The 22150-nt window shown below is 34.4% G+C and overlaps 2 protein-coding genes across 3 annotated transcripts in view; one reads left to right on the top strand and one right to left on the bottom strand.

Moving 5' to 3' along the window:
• Nucleotides 1-6234, bottom strand: part of LOC132554196 (UDP-N-acetylhexosamine pyrophosphorylase-like) — a 31920-nt gene extending 25686 nt beyond the window's left edge. For both annotated transcript variants that reach the window (XM_060218499.1, XM_060218500.1), the window contains exons 1-2: nt 6162-6234; nt 4680-4979 (exon numbers count right to left, since the gene is read on the bottom strand). In XM_060218499.1, coding sequence (XP_060074482.1) covers nt 4680-4956 — 277 coding nt within the window. In that variant the 5' untranslated portion in view covers nt 4957-4979; nt 6162-6234. The remainder of the gene's footprint in view (nt 1-4679; nt 4980-6161) is intronic.
• Nucleotides 6235-11214: 4980 nt separating this feature from the next.
• Nucleotides 11215-22150, top strand: LOC132554184 (oxidoreductase HTATIP2-like). Its single transcript, XM_060218483.1, has 6 exons — nt 11215-11345; nt 13933-14122; nt 14441-14548; nt 15258-15395; nt 16037-16098; nt 17493-22150. Exons 1-6 carry the CDS (start codon nt 11215-11217, stop codon nt 17716-17718), a joined length of 855 nt encoding a protein of 284 aa, XP_060074466.1. The 3' UTR covers nt 17719-22150.

The raw sequence follows: 22150 nt of genomic DNA, 5'->3' as shown, positions 1-22150 counted from the left end.
CAAGTACCGTTAATTTGTGCATAAAGTGCACACTTTTTAGGCAAAGACTGTCGTGTCAAAAAGGGGTTGTGTACTATATGGGGTTATCATTCTCGAATTCTCTGTCCACCATAAACATCAACTATAGCTCCGTGGTAACCGGTAATCAATATTTATGTTATATATATTTATACTTTTTTTTCAATCTGACCCCAAAAATGTACTTGCGCACTATACCCGCAAATTTACAGTACTCAGTATTATGACTACACTGCACTTTAAACTATTATTTCTACACAACATAAGCTAAAGCGTACAGCTTTTCAACAAGTTTCCCAATGAGTAGGTCTCCATGTAATTCTAAGTATCTAAAGTACATGTATACCCTCATGTTCTAGTTTTTTAAAAACAGTATCCTTGACCATGATGGTTAACCTTCACCCTAGAATAGCTAAAATCCTGAATGAACCATAGTGTGTCTAGTTTCTGCACTCAGAACCTGAAGTCATCTCTGGAAACAAAGTGTGAACAAACGGATGCACATGTTTGTGCAATTTGCTGGTTCATATATAAAATATATAGTGTATATATTTGTAAAACAGTATAATTAAATGGAAAACATAAAAAATATTGTTGCATATTGTTTTGAAATTCATGATGCATCATTACCATTTCAAATCCATTTTTTTTATATCATTTCAATTTCTTATGATTAAACTATTGCCCTGAACAAGACAAAAAAAATCATTTCTCAGTCAATTGATAAAGAATCATTAATTATCTAAATTTCTAACCTGCTTTAAATTAATCTGGGTTTCCTATATATTCATAACTCCAGAAAGTTTTCATGTACCTGCACTTCACAAAATAATGTCACCAAGAACAAATTTGTGAATTACAGTATCCCACCCACACACCCATCCTTATCTGAAGGTGAGCTCATACCCTAGTATAAAGTTCTAGAGACAGGCAGTGTAGGAAATACAGCCCATACAATCTTTTTCTTTGATATAGTTCATAGGTCAAAATGTAGGTCAGAGTGACCTACTTATGATACATGCTGCACCATCTCAATATGGTGAACCCAAATCCCAAGTATTAAGTTTACATGATTAGTTTTGTACAAGATCTCATCTAGGGTATTTCCTGACATGATTTTTGGAAAGTTCAATTGAAATTCTATAGAAATCAATGTCATTAAAAGATACTACTGAACCGGTGACCTTGACCATCAAACCTCAAAATAAAAACTAAGGCAATAATTTCTGATACATAGCTTTTGTTAGCATGTACTCTGTAATTTACAGGTATGTCCTTTACATTCAGTTTCTTCTACGTAAATGAAATTTGATGAGTTATGACATTGATTTAGGATGGGATGCAATGGGACTTATACAGTTTGGACAGGCTGGGGTAACATTGTAATATATGCTCTCTACCCTAATAATACCAGACAAACTCTAAATGTTTTTAAATATTTTTCAGAAAATTAACATAAATTAAAAGTAATTCACATGATCATGTTTGTTTCTTTCCTGTTTTCATTTTTATTATTTTTTTTTTATTTCAGAAACATTAATAATTATCTATATATTCATACAACACACTTTGTGTTACCAGCTTATATTTAATATGCACACAATGCAGAGCTGTTAATGCCATGTATTATATACATACCTGGTGTATATGATATATAGATGAAAGTCTATTTGACTTCACCACCTACACAGTACAATAACCCTAAACTATGGGATAATCTACGTCCAGCCCAACAACTGAGGAAAGGAAGACAGGTATTTTATGAGAAGAGATAACTTGTAAACCACGTCAATGGGAGTAAACCTTGTAAAACAAATATTGATACGTGACTTTGGTCAACAGGTATCACTTACTAGGTCCTCATCTAGCTCATATACACGGACAACACTTGACATTTTTGAAAAGTAGAGTGATTTCTTACCTATTTACAACTAGATAATCATTGAAATGAAAAGTGGCTGCTGTTCAAAATCACACACAATCATAATGAAAGTGACATTGATAATTGAATTTGAAAAAAAAATCTAAAAATCTATTAAGAAAGCAGTGGAGTAAAATAGAGACCAGAATTTTTTTTGGTCTTTTGTTTAGTATTAATGTTGTACGAAAACCAATAAAAACCTGTATTTAGTCAACTGATTGCATTTCAGCATGAAAGGCTCTATCCCAGTCGTCAAACAACCTTAAACTTTAGGGAAATAATCAGCCTTCATGCATCTTTAGTGTTCTTTTGCTTTCACTTTCAGTAAAACCATGGCATTGATATTTGGCTCGAAAGGCACATACAATGTTCTGAATGAGAACATTCTACAAGTAGAATATGTGTGTATCAGATTTGTAAACATTTTTTACACATCCTTAAATGTCTATGGCACAAGTGACCTTGACTTTGAAGCTTTTGCCCCGAAATGTCATGCCAAATCGGCACTTTCATTGAGGAATAAAGAAACATTAATTTCAATGATTCTATGGGAGTTTGTAGAATTTTTGTTTTGAAAAAAAATACTGCAATGTTTCTTAAAAGTAATAATTTGGGTAAAATGGGGTAGGCTCTGGTATGTCCACAGAACCATTTCCAAAATTTTTTGAGGTCCAGTTACAAAGAGATAGAGTGGGTTCTCAAAACTTGAATAAGTCCTTCAGGAAAAGCATGAGTCCAGGACTCAAATGTTGGGTACCAAAAATCACTGGGTATGGTGAAATGGGTAACATTAAGCTTCTGTAAACCATCACCAGAAAGATTAATAATTACAGAAGTGCTATAGTTTCATCCACATCAATATACCTACAGTCTATATTTGAGGATTTTCATGTAAAACCAATTCTCATGATGGAATACTTACCATAATTTTAGTATGCAAATATAGTACCTGGACCCTGCTTCGTAGCCCCAAAACAAAAGATAAAAATATCCCGCCCTCCCTACTGACTAATTTCTGGCCATTTGCTGCTTCCACATCTTTGAGTGTGTGCCACGTGGTCCGACATTACGGTTTCACCGTCCACATTTTTTATCTGTTTTTCAGTCTTGTTTCCGATTTTTGCCAGTTGCTTGCTTCGCCTACGTTTATTTATTCGCAATGTTATAGTTGTCATTATAAGTATGTTTCAGACTGGTTTACGTCAGTGTATGGCTCATGGGTGTCCACATTTCTTTTAAGAATGGGACCCCCATGATGCTTGTCCATTTTGTCCTCCTTGCAGTGAGCCTGCTTCGTGTGAACTGTTTTCATGAGGAGTCTCAACTTAAGGTTTCCAAGCCTTCTCGGGGACCTTCATTCTGCCGTAAGAGGGAATCATTCTCTTCTTCCGGTAAGAGAAGAAAGCCTGTTAGGCCTTCTGCCACCGGCTCTGAGCCAGTCGGCGATTTAGCTGTGCCTGCCTTTGGAGTACTCACCTGTTCAAGTTCCTCTCTTAAGCAGGGGGTACTCCCTTCTGTCCAGGTGAATCCTAGAGTAGGGGGAGAGAACAAACCAACCCTGGCTTGGAGCAGCCCTGGGTTGAATTGGCTGGTAGTTCCTGTATTCCTTCAGGTCTGCTTTCAGGTAGGGACTTTCAGCCTATGGTCACTGATCCCTTCAGTGACACTGGCCCACCAGGTGGTGCTGTTGGTGGAAGCTGCCTTGATGCCAGGCCTGTTCTTTTGAGCTCAGGTCTGGTGGTTCAGACTTCTTTTCAGGGTTGTCTGTTTCCACTGGGATTAGCAATGGGCAGCTTGCTAGCCCTGGCATCAATGCTGAGCCACCTTTCCCACCCTCTCAGGTTCCTGGTCCTGGTCCTTTCCAGCCCAGTACAGAGTATCCTGTGCAAGGGTGCTCAGGGGGTTCCCCACAAGGGTCTGGGTTTGCCAGTCAAGCAACCGCTTTCCGGTCTCCTTTTCCCCCTTGTCCAGGGTATACAGATGCCTGTAGGCAACCATCTTTAGGCCATTTAAACCAGCCTGCGGATATTTTTGGGTTATCCCAGCAGTTACGATCCTAGCCCGTACATGTCAGGGTTTCTACCTGGTTGAAGTGGTAACCCAACTTCGTCCTTCGGCAGATATTTCTTCCTTGAATCCCTGGGATTTGGTCTTTCCCTCTAGATGACTTAGAAGCTGCATTGACCCCCCTCCCCCCAACATTCTGCTACTTCAGTGGCCTTGTCACCCGGTCCTAAAATGGTTTGCCGGACCTTAAAGACTTAAAGACCCATATGGTCTCTGGTTGGGGAACTGTCTCATGGTAATTCTCTTAAGTTAGCCCCTCTGGCTGGCCCTTTTGGACTTCCACCGTGCCCACAGACCCATTGGTCTCTGGTTCCGAGGGGTTGACTGCAGCTTCTTAGCTTACAGCCACAGCTGATAAGCGTTCTGCGCCTAAATGCCGTATTGGGGAGCCGTCTCAGGATACTTCTCTTGGGTTGGCCCCTCTGGCTGGCCCTTTTCCTCCCCTTGGGACTTTTGGCCCCAATGAGAAGGAGGATCTGGATTGTGAGAGTGCAGGTATGGCAAAGGAGGAGGATGCCATTCATCTCTCTCCTGGTTACTCGGATACAGATATTGTAGTTTATTGGATAAAAAATTTGAGTCCTAACATAAGCAAGGCATGTCTCTGTCCAACATACACCTATAATCTAAGGCCACATTATACTTTACAGTATACTAAACAACCATTTCTTACCTATTCTATTGTATTCCTTCAACTCCTCTGGGCTACTTCCTGTCACACTTCCACAGACCTCTGTCGGCAGTGGTTGAAGTAAATTATCAATTTTGTCAGAAGCATGTTTCAAGTCTTCCATAGCTTGTTTAAAGTATCCATTGATATTGGAAAATTCTAAATGTTTTAATTCATTATACAACTTTTCTTGGCTATCTTTATCCAATGACTCCCAATACCATAGTAGTTGACTCTGGTCATGATCTTCCAGTTGTGATTTCAAAAAATCTATATCCATATTTTTGTCTGAAGATTAGATCCCTAAAAAAAATAAAAGCATAAAAACTGACAATTTCAAGCATTTCAACAAACAAAAAACATTAAGACAAAATCATATGATAATTCTAAAATGAATAGAATCTAAAAAGAAAAAAACAAATACAAAGAACTTTATTCCTATTGCAACAACTGTCAAAACAACGTAGATAAATCATCCTTGTTGGCTTGGGTGGAAGCTGGCATGGTGTCATGGAAGGAAACCAATGTATCAACGGTTCCTTTTCACATTTGATAGGAGTATCAAACTCTGGTCCTTTAGATGAAAAGGTGAGTGCATTACCACTATGCCATATCTAACCTCCAGAAAAAGGATTAAGACTACTATTACAATATGTACTGTTATATAATTTTGTTGTCATCAAAGATTTTTCGTTTCACGAATTCTACTCTGCCATTAATTATTTGTTCATATTTTGGCATAAAAAAAAATTGTATTACATAATCAATAATATTGAATATTGGGAGAATTCCAATAAAAATACAGGCTGAAATATGTATATATCATTATATGTCTTTTGTGTAGGTAGTCTTAAATAACGGTATCAAAAGCATTTTTATTTGACCAAAGTTGAGTATAGACATGGATAACTGGTGGTGGTGACCTAGGTTTGATTCCAGTCAAGGCACTCAATAGGAATGTGTCTTTCCTATTCTGTTACAGTACACATTGTATGCTGTCATATCCCGTCAGCTCAAACAATACTATGCATGTCTGATATCAAACTTTCAGATGTATGTGATCTGCTTGATATTGACAACTGTCAAAGTACTGTTATTTATTATACCACTATACTACTGCTACTAAGCACGCCTTCAAAGTAGTTCAAGCATGTCGGACCGGTAAGTTAACTGCTTGGGGCAGCAGTATGTCAAATACCAACAGTTCATAATGTCAGACCACGTATTGGCTCGTCAGAAATATTTAAGGTCACTGACAGGTAACTATAATAAGTTATCTATGGAATTGCAATCGATGCAATTTAATTAGGAGACTCAAAAACAGTGATAAGTCGTTGACAACTTCATATACATCGGCACTTCAACTGTCAGAAAAAACACTGGTGCTTCCAGAACCATGTAATCGGTGAATACATAGTTATCAAACTCAAACAGAGTTTTATGATGTATCAAAATATAGACAATAATATGCAAATGTCATCTTACCTGATACACTAAGTGCAGAAACTCCGTGGACCATAAACTTAACAGAAACGTGACTGCAGACGACGCAAGTACACAAAATAGTGAGAACAACCCACCGGTACCGGATGTAACACGTGTAACATTTGAGCAAAAATCATTCCGCGCAAAGTAGTTTCATTTTAATAGCATCATATATGAAAATGAGTTACTAAATTACAAATAACGTAAACCAATCGCAAATTCATACAATTTTGAAAAATATGAGATTTTAAAACAAATAACATAACTTGCAGAACCTATTATCGCATATGCTCACCTGTTGGCGGACGAATTTCGATTCGGGTTCGTTCGATACGAAATGTTAACAGTATCAACCGCATACCCAAATATTCTTTAGAAATCAACCAGGAAGTTAGGGTGTTAGGAATTCATTGGTTGCTTGTACAATATAAAAAAATGTCTGACCCACATACAGTATTTTTAATTGAGCGTGTATAGCATTGTCCAATAATGTACACAATAGTTTTTTATCAGTTTACGCAACAAATGATTCCTGTTACCCTACGTACCTACCCTTATAATTTGTGTCGACACTAAACATTTTAAGACAATTTTCTAAGATGCTTTGTTAAAGTAAAAATCTCTCTACCTACCCTTAATGTTCCAAACCTGTCACAAGAGTCATTTTTTTTGTCTGACTACACGTATATATATCGCCTGCATTTGTGGTCGGTACGATGATGTGTTTGACTACTATGAGTTTCGTTGCATTTAAAGTCATAGTTTGAAATTATTTGCTGTGTTTTTCGCGCTGTCAACTGTCATGGTCATTTTGAGGCGGTGTCTTCTTTCAGAAGCTGGTGTTTACCTCATTAAAAACGAGAGGCCTAGCGACCTTGACGGTCACCTGAGATAAGCAATATTGAATATAAAGGTTAAAGGATAGTTATCAAGTGTCAAGGAACAGAAATTGTGACACTGAATATAGTAAGCCAGTGTTAATACATGCATACCTGTCATCCTATACTGATGATTCTTAGAAAGTGATATTCAGTGGGATATAATCAACGTTATGCTCAAAAATGATATGTTTCTATGGAAATTACAGTAAAGTATAAAAAATGTTCCTACCCAGGAAGAAATGTGAGACTCATTTCGATAATTAAAGCGCCTTAAGATGCTTTCATTTATGAAGAGCATTTGGTTCTATCATATCTGGGTGTTGAGAAGAAGATTTTTGAAATTTAAGTCAATTTGACCCCTTTTGGCCCCACCCATTACTCCCTGGAGGTCAGCCAGGATCAATACAGACTTACCATCAGCCGTCATCTTTCACTCATAATTCTAACCAAGTTTGAAGTATTTCCAATGGAAATTAAACAAATTATGCTCAAAAATCTAGTTTTCCTATATAAGATATAATATATTTTACCCCCTTCCCACGGGAAAATGTGAGAACCTGTGGCCATGAAATTCACTATTTTGGTAAAGTGTCTTAAGATGCTTCTATTCTTGAAGAGTATTTGATTCTACCATATCTGAGTGTTGAAATCCGAGTCGATTTAACCCCTTTAGGCCCGACCCCTCATGCCCCTGGGGGCGGAGACTGTATATTTTACAATTTTGGTTCATCTTAGGCCAGGGAAGGGATCAGCAAAATTTCATTGATATCGGATCAGGGTTTTTTTTTTTTTTTTTAGAGAAGTCGGAATAGAATAGGTCACCATGAGACTTTGTCTCAAGTAACCTAAACATGCGGAAGCACCAACGCTTACATTAAAAATTACTATTATAGTACTATTATTATATTCTGTGTTGTTATTATTTCATGACGTCACATATACATGTATACCTGTAGTAACGTCATACTTACAGTATTTCATCACGTTACTGATCCGTAGTACATATATCAGACATATATATATATGTGTGTGTGTGTGTGTGTGTGTGTGTGTGCGTGCGTGCGTGTGTGTGTGTTATTGAAATTTCCTCTATATGGTGCATTGCATATATGATTTTTGATAATTTAATTACGTATATAATGTACTTGTACCTATATGCTGTATTGCTGTAAGTGCAGCGTCCTTATTGCCATAATGTGCCCATGTTTGGTACCTCGTGTTTTTTGTCTCCTTTCGAAGCGGCTGGCTTAATCCTAATGACTCCCTTCACACTGCCTCTGCTTTGACATGTGATTCAGTGGTGTGTCGTTACGGCTCCCCGCTCAGGCCGAGACGAAGTACAGTATCGTTTAGTACGGTGTATTCTCGTTAACTAGGACACGCGACAGCCATGTTAGTTGCATGGGCTTTTCTTGTTTTGAGTAACACTGGGAAGAGAGTTTATGGAAATTCCTTTGTGCAAGGGTTTTTTTTTGACTGGCAAGTCTAACTCTCTGTCGAACCCCACGATCTCCCGGGAAAAAAATCAGTGTGTAGTTAGCGTTGCCATGATACGGTTACACCAGATGTATCAGAAGCTATATTAAAAAATGAAATAAAAATAAAATAAAAATGGGCAGTGAAATGTTGATAGAAGTCTATAGTCTATTTCCCATTGATTTACCTGAATTTACCTGCGTTTAATCTTTGGTTACCTGTATCATCTAGCGTATGTTACAAAGTGATATGAAATGATGAAATTTCATTGACTCAATAGATAAAATACTTCGTTTTACATATTCTTACTTTATGTTAGTAAGGCATTGAAAATACCGACAAATTAAAGAAAAATATCTTAATATCTTATTATATGAAATTTTAAGAAGATTAGAATTAATTAAAACTTTAGATTTTCTTTTTTATATTTAGTTAAATAGTGACTCTTGTATCATCATTTTGGTATCCTTGATACTCCAGTGGTTAAGATCAATTTATCTCTTTGCCCCCCTGGAACATTTTCTGGCAAAACTGCTGTAATGGCAAAAGTGAGGTAATTTGATTGGTCTAGAACTTCAAAGCCAGTCCAAAATACCACTATACCACCTCAGGTTCCGTTTGAAGTTCATGAAATGCACAAGATGTTGCACACGGAATCACAAAATTTGCCATAAAATGTTCCAGGGTGCAGCGAGCGATAGTAAGCGTAATCCCTGGATCATCGAGGATGTCATTTTTGGCTACTAGACATTCTCAACCTTGTCGGCCTCGCCAGCGCCACTGTGATGAAACTCTCTTCACCTGCCCTAACCCTTCTAACAAATTAAAGTGTACACCATTCAATGCCAGTTGTGCTCACTTGTCTACTCTCTACTGACTCTTCCTGACTCTACAGCGGACTTAGATTACATCTTGGTCCAAAACTCTACAATAGACGAACATGATGGACTTCAGCTTCCCTCCACGTCCTGCAACAGCCATAGTTGACCTTCGCAGCCCCAAAACGCTTTACATATATGCCACGTGTTCCCAGAAATTACCATCAATGACTGTTTTTCTCCATTTTACACGTGCATGTGGAGAAAAGGCAAGTAAATCGGACTTCAGCATCTTCAGAGAGAACGACAACATCAATAGATTTGAACATGCGCTTAACTGCCTTGCTACTTTTCATACACCACGAGAGAGAAGATGATGTGCACGTGCGGGTCGATGAGTTAAAGAAACTGGAGGGTGTAGACTTTGTCGTGGACACTACGCCCTTTCCCGCCTATGTTATTACACAACGGATTGATGGATACCATCGAGTTCTTGTAACCACCGCGACACAGAGAAATCTTGCACCACAAACGACAAGTGCAACTAGACTACGTGGGAAGCCATACCGATTCGTCAACAACAGCCTGGCTCAACGAAGAGAGCACCTTCAGACTCCGAGAATCAACATCATGGAGTACGAAAACGTATTATCTCATCTTTTTCACTTGGGTTGAATTCCTTCACACAAAAGTGTTTACTATAATGTGTAATGTTCTGGACCTACATGTATCTATGTCACGTGTTTGTATCTACATCGTTTACTAAAAGCTGTATGCTATTTCATAGCAATGATATATAATTGTGTAAGGTGTGTGTGAAATGTTACATAACTGTTTGTATTTCATGTCAACAAAAGCAATATTATTATGTAATGTTTATCAAGAAATGTAATATTTTTCAAAAAGAAATATATTTTAAATCTATAGTAACTAATATAGAATCTCTGGCTGACAGATAACACAGGTAAAATGCCCAGCCATAACTTGACTTACGAGGAACTACACTTTATACATATTAAAACATACAAGCTATTGGCTAAACATGAATTGGGTGAAATAGAACGTGTATGCTCTGATCCACTGATAAGTGGTTTGACCTACCTTTACATATATCATAAGGAATATATATTAAGTATTGAACTGATTATGATGTGTTTGTCACTGTCTTCATACAACATCTTTTTTGTCTTATAAAAAAGTGGACGAATCGTGATTAGGATTAACGGCTAATCTTTATCCAAACTTATCTCGTATGGAACACCCGTGTCGGTAAGAAAAGCTTTTACTCTCACGGGGGTGAGATTAAAAGGATTTTACATGGATGTCGGTGTTATATGAAAGTTTAAGAGAACATCAAACGACATCTGAACATACCCTAATGTTTATGCTTCGGATATGATAGCAAATCTAACTTCTGAACCCGGTTTTTTTTCTGTCTGTCTGCGCACAATTATATGCATTAATAACAAAAAGAAATCTGTCTAACCATGTGTACGTGCGAAATAATTGACAAAATGTTTGTAATCTGATACATGTATTATTATATATAGCAAAAACTCTACCGTGTGTATATATATATACACACACACACACACGCACACACACACACACACTGTACCTTTATATCTTTTTTAAATCTCATTTCTCATTCGGTTTCTAAGCTTATTTATTCCATATTCAAAATTATATGATTATTGAATAAGATATTGTTTGAAATAAACACGAACTTAAGATATCTAAGTCCGTGAAAGGAGTAGCTTAGTATGAGAGTTTTGCAATTAAGCCGTCAACTGCCAATGGTTTTAATCGAACGCACTGTAACATTATCATCAACAACAGAATGTATGACGTAGTACGCACGGAAGTGACCAAAGAAAGATGCTGTGGTTCAAGTGCAATGAAATTATACCTGGAACAGCAATAGGTGTTGCATTTATTGGGGTTGCCTTAAGCTTTTGTTTATTTCTATACGAAACAGTACCCGTTCCGGATCTCCATGTAATTTGCAGGTAACCTATGGTTCGCGTAACATAAAACTCGCATGTGTTGCTCATTAATTATATAACACCCCTTGTCCGTGGTTATCTGTGTATCGTTTGTGTTTGGGCATTTAATTCAGTAAATTTAGTGCCGTTGTTTAAATTTCTGCAAGATTTCAATGGTTTAAAATTCTATATTGATATTAATTTCCTTGGAAAGCGTAAACACTGTATTTGATACTTGATATAGGGATCTGAATGGCCCTGATATGCATATATATGTGGAGTAGCGCGTGACATATGATACCCATAATTATATGCTTAATATTGTAAAAACGTCCTTAACTCTCATGCATAAAAAAGTATTCTTATCTTTGATGATGGATAGTGTTTTTTGTTATTAAACTTTATATTTTGATGCTCATTGATGCAAGATATATGTAGTAAATAAATATTTAGCCATGAAATTGTAATTCTGAAAATAATATTATATGGTGTTCTTAGATATATATAAACAGTGTTTTCAGACATAAATGGGTAGGACATTAGGAATTAGTCATGTAGGATCTGTTTTACAAGTCAGTCGTCTATATTTTAGACAGGACTCAGGTCTTGTTGACATTTAGTTTGAATTATATGTGTGTTTTGAATGAGAGAGAATAAGTGTCTGGTTTTTGTTGTCTTAACATATCAAACCTTCCAAATATTTGTTGAATTTAATCAAATATTCATGAATTTTATAACACACATATATATAAATGGCGCAGTGGTCAATCACAACAGGCGAAGAGGCTGGGTTCATCAATTTATTTGTCGACCGGTTTCGCCCCTTATTGGGGCTTCATCAGGACAACCTAATATCAAATTTCGACACCTAACGTACATAAAATGAGGAGACATAATCAATTGTTCACTTATGACGTATGTCCAAGCGACATAACTCCATAACGGTTACATACATATAATGTTATAACGTTATCAGTAAGTAGAATGTACATATTACATTTACGTAATTAGATTTATGATGACAATGAGTTAAATATTCAGTATCTAAAAAATTAACTGAGTCTGTGTTGTATGTGTATCCAGCAGAATACAAAACATCAATTCTGTTCATCTAAACATTCTGTGCATTTGGATTCAGATTTGCAAACATATCCCAACTGTTTATAGTCCACCAGTGTGTTACCACTGGGTTCCAAAATATCCTGTAGAGAGGTGTTGCTGGCTGAGCTATCACTAAGGGCTAGATCCTCACGTAGGGTCTCCTCATAGATAGTCGGCATTACGGGTTCTGAAGGTATAGTCCTAATTGCTTCTTTGTTTGCTGGTACAATCCAGAATTTGGCTTTCTCCAGTTGTTTCTTCGTTAAAACTTCAAATGGTCTTTTGACCGTTGGTCTTTCAGCTTGCTCCTTGACCTTCTCATTCATGCACTCCGGTCCTATGGTATATCCCGGGTGAGTGGTTTACATGTGCCTAACATAGTTGTCCTCTCTACCGTATGTACGTTTACTGATTTTGCATCTGTACCAAGTTGCCACGTTAGCGTGTACAGTATTCATATGTCTCTTGACGCTTTTTAAGCTGGCGTATTTCTTCCCACAAGTAATACATGGTATTCTTGGTCTTGATGCTGTGTGTATCTGTGTTTTCTTCGTATTGACCATTTTATGTGACTATATTGAGACCATCTGGTCTCTGAGTTCTGAGTATATGGATTAAACCTTCTTCCTGTCTGAGACGGCGGTTAATATCACATATATATATATATTCGAAATATTTTGCTTATTTAACTTTAAAAAGATGGATGTGTAAACACGAATTTACTTAAGAAAACAAATATTTTTTAACTGTTGCATATGTAAAAGGAGTGGTTTCAGGTTTTTGTCTCTTGAATCCACAAGAGTCTTATAATTTTGTGGAAAGTGAAGCATGGCAACTGAAGAGAAATTCACCTTTATGTCTGAAAATACTGTTTTTAACTCTACATTTTAACTCTATATTCTACCATATACATCCAACTGTAATTCAAACTATGAGATAAATTTACACTAAGTCCCTACATAACTCTGCATATTTACAATCATACTTCAACACTACTGTAAGGCCTAGAAAGTAAAGAGAAAGAAAATGAGCCAACCAGTCTTGTCAACACTTTTCCACTGACAACCAATCTTTAGAAAACTACCAGCTTTTCTAGCCAAAATTCTGCAAACTGCACATGCAGAATTCTCACTGAATATGAGACATTAGCGACAGGTATATAAACAACCAAGGTGTTCCAATTGCTGTATCTAATCTACTCTGAAGTAGACAGGTAAACAGTATGTCGGACATGGCGTGGTAAGCTGTCAGATGTGATACAGACTGCTAGACATAGAAATTTCCTCGACTTTTGCACACATTTATACATACAGCAATGGAGCTGGACTGGGTCAGTCATGGATGACCATGTAGCTCAGTTGGTAGTGTCTGTCTTGTTTCAGAGGGTCCTGGGTTCCCACTCCTAACCACATCTTAAAGATACAAGAAACTCTATTTCACATTCAGTTCCAGCATTAAATGTTTTGCCAACATATATCAAATTCATTATGTGAATTATGTGTATTTTCAGAATGTCACAGGCCTCAGAAGAAAATCTGGAAGTCTTCAGGGCAGAGAAAAATGAAGCTTTTGTACTTGGCTATACAGGAGAAGTGGGCAAAGAGCTGATACGGGACATGGCTTTATTGAAGGCATTCTCAAAAGTCTACCTTATTGGCAGGAGATTTGTCAAACTTCCTGACCACCTTGGTCCTGAATTTGTAAGTTTCAGGGATGTTTGTAATGTGTTTTATATTTGTTAGAAGATTAAATTAATTTTTACCAACTGTTCAGAATATGTATTGCTCTTTGGCATTTTTGATGGGATTATACTTTCCTTTCATAATGTCTTAACAGTTTTTTTTAACTTGATTGTAGCAAAATATCTTTTTTTTCAATTTTAGGACAGTGTTTATATTCCAGACATTCAAATCTGTCAAAATGCACGTTATAATGGTACATGATAAGATGTGCCTGGCATCTAATGTTTGATGCTTTACGTGAAAAACTAAAATTTCTTTTGACTTTTCTACTTTCAGGAACAAGTGATTGTAGACTTTGATGATTTAGATTCCTATTCAGACGTGTTTCGTGATGTGAAATATGGATTCTGCTGTTTGGGCACAACAAGAGCTAAATCTGGAAAGGTAATACATATATATATATATGATAGATAAATATACTGTAAAAGTTGTTCTTTTTGATGGGCTTTATTTTCCCCATTTTTGAGGTTGCAATGAAATTATAAATATTGAAAATTAATCTAAAGGGAAAACTATTAGTCTTTTTAACAATTTCTGTGGAAAATTATAATCTGTCCATGCGTGACATTTTTGGTAACATTTTGAAAATTTGGACCATGGTAAAAACTACCTCTGCAGTATAATATTAAGATATATACTGCAATATATGCATCTCTCTACAACACATAATCTGGAGTTTTCTTACTGACTATCAGCGATTTTATTTATTCTCGTTTGGGGTCAATAATGCTGGTTTTTTTCTGATGAAGTGATCCTTGAATGGTTAATAGTGATATTTTCTGGATTTATGCTTTGATGATGTGCAATTTCTACCTTGAAGAAGATTAAACATTGAATTGTTTTGTAATAGCTATGATTGGCATTCACTTTACCAAAGATAAGTTAGAATCAGGAAAAACCACTTAATGCATAACACTGAAATTAAATATAAGCACTAAAAAAGAAATGAATATTGATAAAATAGTATAAAAAAAACAAATAATTGTAAAATTGGTTACATTTTTAGTCATGAGAATTTCGGACAAAATAAAAGGCTGTAGCAATTCAACTCATGATCTGTTTTTATATTAACAAGTGGTTTTGTTTACTTTAGACAGGTTTTGTGAAGGTCGACCATGATTATGTTTTAAAAGCTGCAGAACTTGCCAAGGCATCAGGATGCAAACATTATTCAGTGTTGTCCTCTCAGGGGGCGGATAAAAACAGTTCCCTTCTCTATCCAAGAACTAAGGTTTGTATACTGTGATAGGAACGTGATGGAGACTGCTTCCTCAATGTCAAAGGTCGCATAAATTCACATGTCACACATCACATTACTCTGAAATTCTCGTACCACATTACCCTTAAGGTCATAAATAATTTGTTTGTGAATCTTCTGAGAAAGTCTAACTGATAAATAAAAGATTCGTTTGGATTTTTCTTTTTATGCCCAAGCCGTTTCTTGAATGAAGGTATTCTGACATAATTTTTTTTTCGCTCTGTCACTCTTTTATTAGATAAAGAATCACTATTTGGTATGTAGTACTGTAATGATCAAATGCAGGTGAAGTTTTTATTTTGTTATTGTCAATTTATTTTACCACAATAATGGCAATTTATTTTCCAAGAACTGTAATGAAAATTTTCACAAAATTTGTAACATCAGAACTTGAGAGCCTTGCATAAAACTACTGCAGGTTTTTTTTAGAACTCAACAAAGCTAATAACACTGAAAAATACCAAAATTTCTCCATGGTTGCCTGCAATAACATTCAGTAATGAAAATGGTTCTGTTATTTTTTTTATTTCTTTTTTTTTATTTTTCATTTTTGGAATTTTGTATTAGTCTTATTTCAGGTATGCCTTTTAATTTTATACTGTTTTTCTTACCAGGGCCAGGTTGAGGAAGCATTAAAAGTGATTCATTTTCGTCAGCTGTCGATTTTCCGACCAGGGTAAGTAGTACTAAGCACTAACCTGTAATGCTGGGAACGTGTATGGTTGATTTTTTTTATTATAGTTTTACATAAGTTGGATGGTATCATTATTGAGTCTATCAAGGCTGAAATCACATATTTATACTTTCCACATGTAACTGCAAAAATAGATAAATTGATAAATAGATAAATTAAAAATAGATATATATATAAAACAATGTAAGAAAAAGAGGAGAGAAACGTTCAGAATGAAAAAGCGTGTATGGAGATACAATCTGTATTTATCTCAGAACATTTTCTTCAGGTTGGTAATATATTGAATATGTGTTCGTTATATAACAACCAGTTATAACCAACAGTCTGTGTTGTAGTTTTCCATGTTAGAAAGATTGAGGCTTTGCATTTGCTTATTTAATGATATTCAGTCATAGAAAACAACTATAAGAAGGTAACATGGTTGGTGTTATGAGTTAAATAGATAGTTTATAGATTATAAGGACTTTTCCCTAACCACTGAGAAGGGACGTTCATGTACATATATATAGATATGTACTGACTTCTAAAACTTCTTATTGTGTTGGGAAACAATGTTTTATTATGATTTTTCATTCAGCTAACATTCTGTAAGAGTTATTAAGAGATAGTTTATATAAAGTATTGTTTCTGTTTGATTTTCATGATTTTTAATGTCTTAAACAATATACATGTACATGCACTTTTTATTGTACTTTTCCATCCATAATTGCCATGACAATTTTTTGACAAATATTTTGAAATTCATTGAAGTACATTTCATTGTTGGTTGCTTATATAATTTTTATTTGATTACTTTGAATTCTTTTCATAACAGTTTTAAAGTTCATCAATAGTGTATATGGGTAATTAAAAGATCTTTAATTGGTAGAAATTGAGAATATTTTTTACAGAGGAAAATAATTCTTAGAGAGGTCATTCTGATCAACTTAATTTTGTATTTTGATTTTTTTAAAAAAAAAAATCATACTTTTTTAAAATTTTAGAAATTAAGTCCCCATCTTGACCCTCCTAGCTATTTTAAGGAGGCCAAAAAAAATTTTAAAAAATAAATAAATAAACTAACAGATTTATCTATAATCATTGACAAAGAATTTATTTTCAAGAAGTAACAACTTTCCTAATTTTCTCATGAAGTTATTATATAAAATCAAGTCAAAATGATTTGGTAAATGTTTCAGTATTTATACATCTTTATAATATGTTCGACCCAGATGTTGGACGCTGATAAGATGTTTTAAGTCCAATAATTGATAGATGGAATCTTAAAGTTTATTTAAATGTATTCTGCTCTTGCATTGTGAGTAGCAATGTTGTATATTATATCTAATTGGGAAAATCAAAAGATCAAATTAAGGTAAAATTTTTCATAATTCCAGGTTGATACTCTGCAACCGACAAGAAAGCCGCCCAAGTGAGACGTTCTTTAAGACAGTACTCAAACCCATGTCCTATTTCTTTCCGACTGCTGTCACAACACCTGTGCAGGTACTCGCCCGTGCGATGATTAATGATGCCATCCATCCCATTCGCCATGACCCTGTTTTGTTATACGAAAATAGAGCCATCCATTTCCTATCTGGTATTTCAAAACAATGCAGTTGAAAAATGGAAAATTAATTGATATCTGTTAATCAGGAAATATTTTGTTTATTTTAAAGCAAAATTCCAAATAATTCAATACCACTTTATTATCCTGAAAAACTGCTGTTTTTGTATAAAATTGCTGTTCAGATAATTTAATTTGTGTTCAAGAAAATATTCATTTCAAAAGAAAAGATTTGCTTTTAGATAGTTACCAACATATTATTATATGCTCTCCCCTCTTGTTTGTTGGAAGTGAAGTTGTTGTCAGTATGATTTTGGTTTTTAATAACTTTTTTGTTTGTATAAAACAGATTTGCAAACTGAATTTACAGTCATTGCAAGACTTGTTACCATAGAACGCTTTTTGAATACATAAAGTGATAATTAACTTTATAAATATAACAAAGTTATTCACCAAAAATAAATTCCAAAAAATAGCTTCACCAGATTTACCAGATGATTAAAAAAAAAAAAAAAAAATGGGAATTTATGTCCCACCATTTTTATGTTACAGCATATAGTGTTCATGTGTTATGTCACCGGGCGTTTGAATTAACTTTGACAAGAAGTTAAACAATAACAAAAGCAGGATTATCTCCCTTTTTTGTGCATACCATGTATGGGCTAACCATGATGCGCAATCTTCCCTTGTAGTGCACAAATAATAACCATCAGTCGTGAAATGATTTAAGTATTTTTTTGCAATCTTTAATTCAAATGAGTAGAACCTGATCATAGGTTTTGTATTACGTAAAGAATATGTGAAAAATATGTGATATCTGCAGTTGTTTTTCGATATGTCAGGGTATGCAAAATACTGTTTTGGTGAAGCTATGTTTTTTTTTTAAATATTTGTTTGAGCCCCTAAATGCATTAGAATGTAAGAATTCAAGATGTTTATTATACAGGTTGTATTATTTCTAGATAGTGACTTAGTTTTTCTTTCTCTTTGTGATATAGCCTGCTGAGTATGATATGAAGTGCATGTTAATTCTGTTTAAAATTGTACCTGTGATTTAGCTGTTGTGAATACAGTAATGATATGCTGTTATATTACAAAATTATGTTTACATCTTAATATGGTATTATTGATTTTTATATATAAACACATCTACAAATTAAATAAATATGACAGTTTTATTTGGTTAAAAAATTGGTATTCAAAACTTTTTTTTATATGTAATTCTAATACATGTTTATATGTATATAGTATTTCTATGTTGGGCGAAACTACATTACCATATAGAAGCATTCAGATTTGTAACAAATTTGTAAAAGATATTGAAGTTTCTGAAGATGTTTAGTAGCATTAAACATTCATAGTTGGTAAAGTTTTCATCCACAACATTAGATTTACTGTGTTGTTACAAACAATTGCCAACGATTCATGCTACATTTGCTTGTTATTGGTGGAACATTTTTCACTATCATTTAAATCCTATTTAATTTAATATGTTATCAGTATTTATGTGTCACACAAAAAGCTATGTTCTTATAATGCAAAGACCAATATTTTCAAATTAAAAAGACCGAGGGGGATTGGGGTTGCTGGGATAATGTACTTAAGATTTTAACAACTGGTGTTTCATTCACTTAATTGTTTGATCAATTTATGAATATGAAAACTCAAAAACAGATTATAACATTGATGGTTTGAATAGTTTTATGTGCCCATCATTAATTATTAAGCTATTCCTTAATCTTTGTTTTAATGAATATATTTCCAAAGAATGCATACAAAGTAATATGTAAATGAATTGTAAATTAAGTAATTGTTAGAGACTCTGTGTGTCTTTACTGAAATTTAATGGAAGTGGAGTTATTTCTTTCGCAAGAATTGATGACCAAATAATGTTAGTAATTAATTCCTGTACATGGATTGAAACATTGTATGTAATTATTTAGTTACAATCTTTAGTTGGTGTATTATCAAACACAGGAGTTATTTATGATGCTGAAGTGGGAGATATTATTAATCTCTAACCGCTTGGAGAAAAATGAATAAAATTGTATACACAATGCTTGTCAATTTGATAACCTTCTTGATCAGGGTTGAGGTTCCCGTATCACACTCTCAAGAGGGTGAAATATTCTTTTAGATCCCATGTTTAATGCTCTAGGTCACTTGTGTGATCCTACAGGTCACACATGACCAAGTGGATGCCAGTTGTGATTTCTTGAAGGTTGTTTTTGACACTGTAAGTCGCACTTGAATGTAGCATTGTTTTTCATAATTTGTCCATGTATATAAGGTTTCCTACAGTAAGAAGAGTGATTACTCTGTACTATATGTACCATATGTATGCATTCATTTGTATTATATTGCTCATATTCATTAAAACATAAATGTTTATGTCGTCTAATGTCTATCTAGAAGAGATTTTATTCCATGAATTAAAATTGGCCATAAAAAAAACTACTTTAAGTATAAATTGAATTTTGTCAGGAGTTCATCAGAAAAGACTCCAGGATGGACTTGTAAAAGGTTATGATGTGTTTACCTGTTTAGTAACTTGTTGATGTGTTTTGGTGTGGGGATGTCTCTACCTCTGTTATGAACCTGTGATTTTAATCAAGAAATGATACGGAGACAGAATACGGAACATTTGTAAAAAGATTGGAGTCTGCTGGCTATATTAATGCTTCAAGATCTACTTTTTGATATACGCAGTGTAATTTTAATCTTGCTTTATGCTTATTTTCACTAGATAGTGTTCAACTGAATCATAGGGACATGGCACAAATTGCTATCACACGGTTCATACAAATATATCATACTACAATTGATAAATATTAAATGTCAGCTGGGAATATGAGCCAAATGCCTGTGAATCAAATTATATGTGTTACCATTCGAATACTTTTGCTTGCCAACATGAACAATAAGCATCCTCGGATCTGTCAGAAGAGCCCACTAAACCCCAGTGTGGGATCTGAGAGCTCATCACACTTAATATGTCAGAATCAGGTAATTCTGACTTTATATTCCAACTTCCCTCTGTGAACAAAATGGAAAACCAATCGAAAAAATGGTCCTGATGAAGACCTAGTGATTGGTTCAAAACTAGTAGACGATTAAAAATATTACCAGAACACGCTTGAATATGTTGAGGTTAACTTACCTTGCATGTAAGTATTTATAAGTATTAATCATTTAACATTTTAGTTAATTTAGTGTTATCAGATTAATTATCATGCAAATAGCTGTCATTGTGTTTTGCCATTTTTCTATATTAAGCCACACTGATGACCTTGTTTATGTACATTGTTTGATGTATATATAGGTTCTTAAAATGATTTTCCATTCAATACATGAATCTATGAAATGTGTCAAAGACTTTTTAATCTTAGCGAGCCTATGGCAGGGAAAATAAAAATTTGTGATGAGTTTTAAAATGAAGCATCCAATAGAAACAAATTTAAAACCCATTTTATCACATGAATAAATTATTGAAGCAAATAGGGTAGAAAACGGACATTTCTAAGTAAAACCTTAAAAAAATACTGCTTTTGCATTATGTTTTTGTACTGCTCCCCTTGAACTCCTGCTGTGTATAAAAACTAATTAATGTTTCCAAAAAAGTGATAGGTAGGATATCACAGTGATTTTTTTTAAAACAGTGGGTTAAATGGAATTTAATGTAAACCAACATTGCAATAACAGAAAAGCAAAATCTAATTCAAAATGAATTTCTAATTTTGATATTTTTTTTTCTTTTTAAAAGTTCAACTGAGATTACTGCATTTCTCTTGTGAGAGAAGTTTGGAAAATATTCCATTCCTCCATTTGTTTGAGAAACCTACATTCCTTTGTCAGATATGTTTTTTGTGTTAGATTTATTATTTTCCTTCTGTTAATTTGATTTGTTGTTAATTTAACAAAAACCATTCTCAAATATAACCTAAACTTTATTCCACTAACTGTCACAAGTTTTTGTACTTCAATATTTATCTGTTTATTTATTGTGTGAACCACTGCTTTAATTCTGAGTTTTGCTGCTTATGAAAAATTACCAGAGATGTTTGCTACAGAGAAATATCCCAAAAACCGGACATGCTTTTTTTTCAAAATTGTGTTTGGTATTAATTTAAACTAATGTTAGAAAGAGATGTATAGTCTCCCATTCAAAAAACAAATCGCTTGAAAAAAGTTCCAGATTTTTCTTAAAAAGTGAAGATGCTTATTTGCAATGGAATTATGACTAAGTTTCTTCAGTCCTATACAAGTGATTAGGTGATGAAATAACGGGCCAGATGCACTGTAATATTGTGCTGTGAATCTACAAACGTCCAAAGCTTCGAGTAATCATTTCATTATTAAGTATAAGACTAAAATTGGAAAATACCTATATGTGTTTACATTGTCGTCTGCTTTCCTTGTTTTTTGTGTCACTGTCTTAATGTTTTACAATTGTTTATGTATTGCTGATTAAAAACGTTTACCTTTTAA

Source organism: Ylistrum balloti, unplaced genomic scaffold, assembly GCF_031769215.1.
Source record: "Ylistrum balloti isolate Yb309-2 unplaced genomic scaffold, AGI_CSIRO_Ybal_v1 Utg370386, whole genome shotgun sequence".
Taxonomy (NCBI): domain Eukaryota; kingdom Metazoa; phylum Mollusca; class Bivalvia; order Pectinida; family Pectinidae; genus Ylistrum; species Ylistrum balloti.
This window is presented reverse-complemented; position numbering and strand designations above follow the sequence as displayed.

Bases quoted from the DNA above. Each gene is read 5' to 3' on its own strand.
- LOC132554184 (XM_060218483.1), top strand. From the start codon at position 11,215: ATGCTGTGGTTCAAGTGCAATGAAATTATACCTGGAACAGCAATAGGT. The intron at 14,123-14,440 runs GTAAGTTTCAGG...TTCTACTTTCAG, and splicing joins ACCACCTTGGTCCTGAATTT to GAACAAGTGATTGTAGACTT. The intron at 16,099-17,492 runs GTAAGTAGTACT...TCATAATTCCAG, and splicing joins CTGTCGATTTTCCGACCAGG to GTTGATACTCTGCAACCGAC.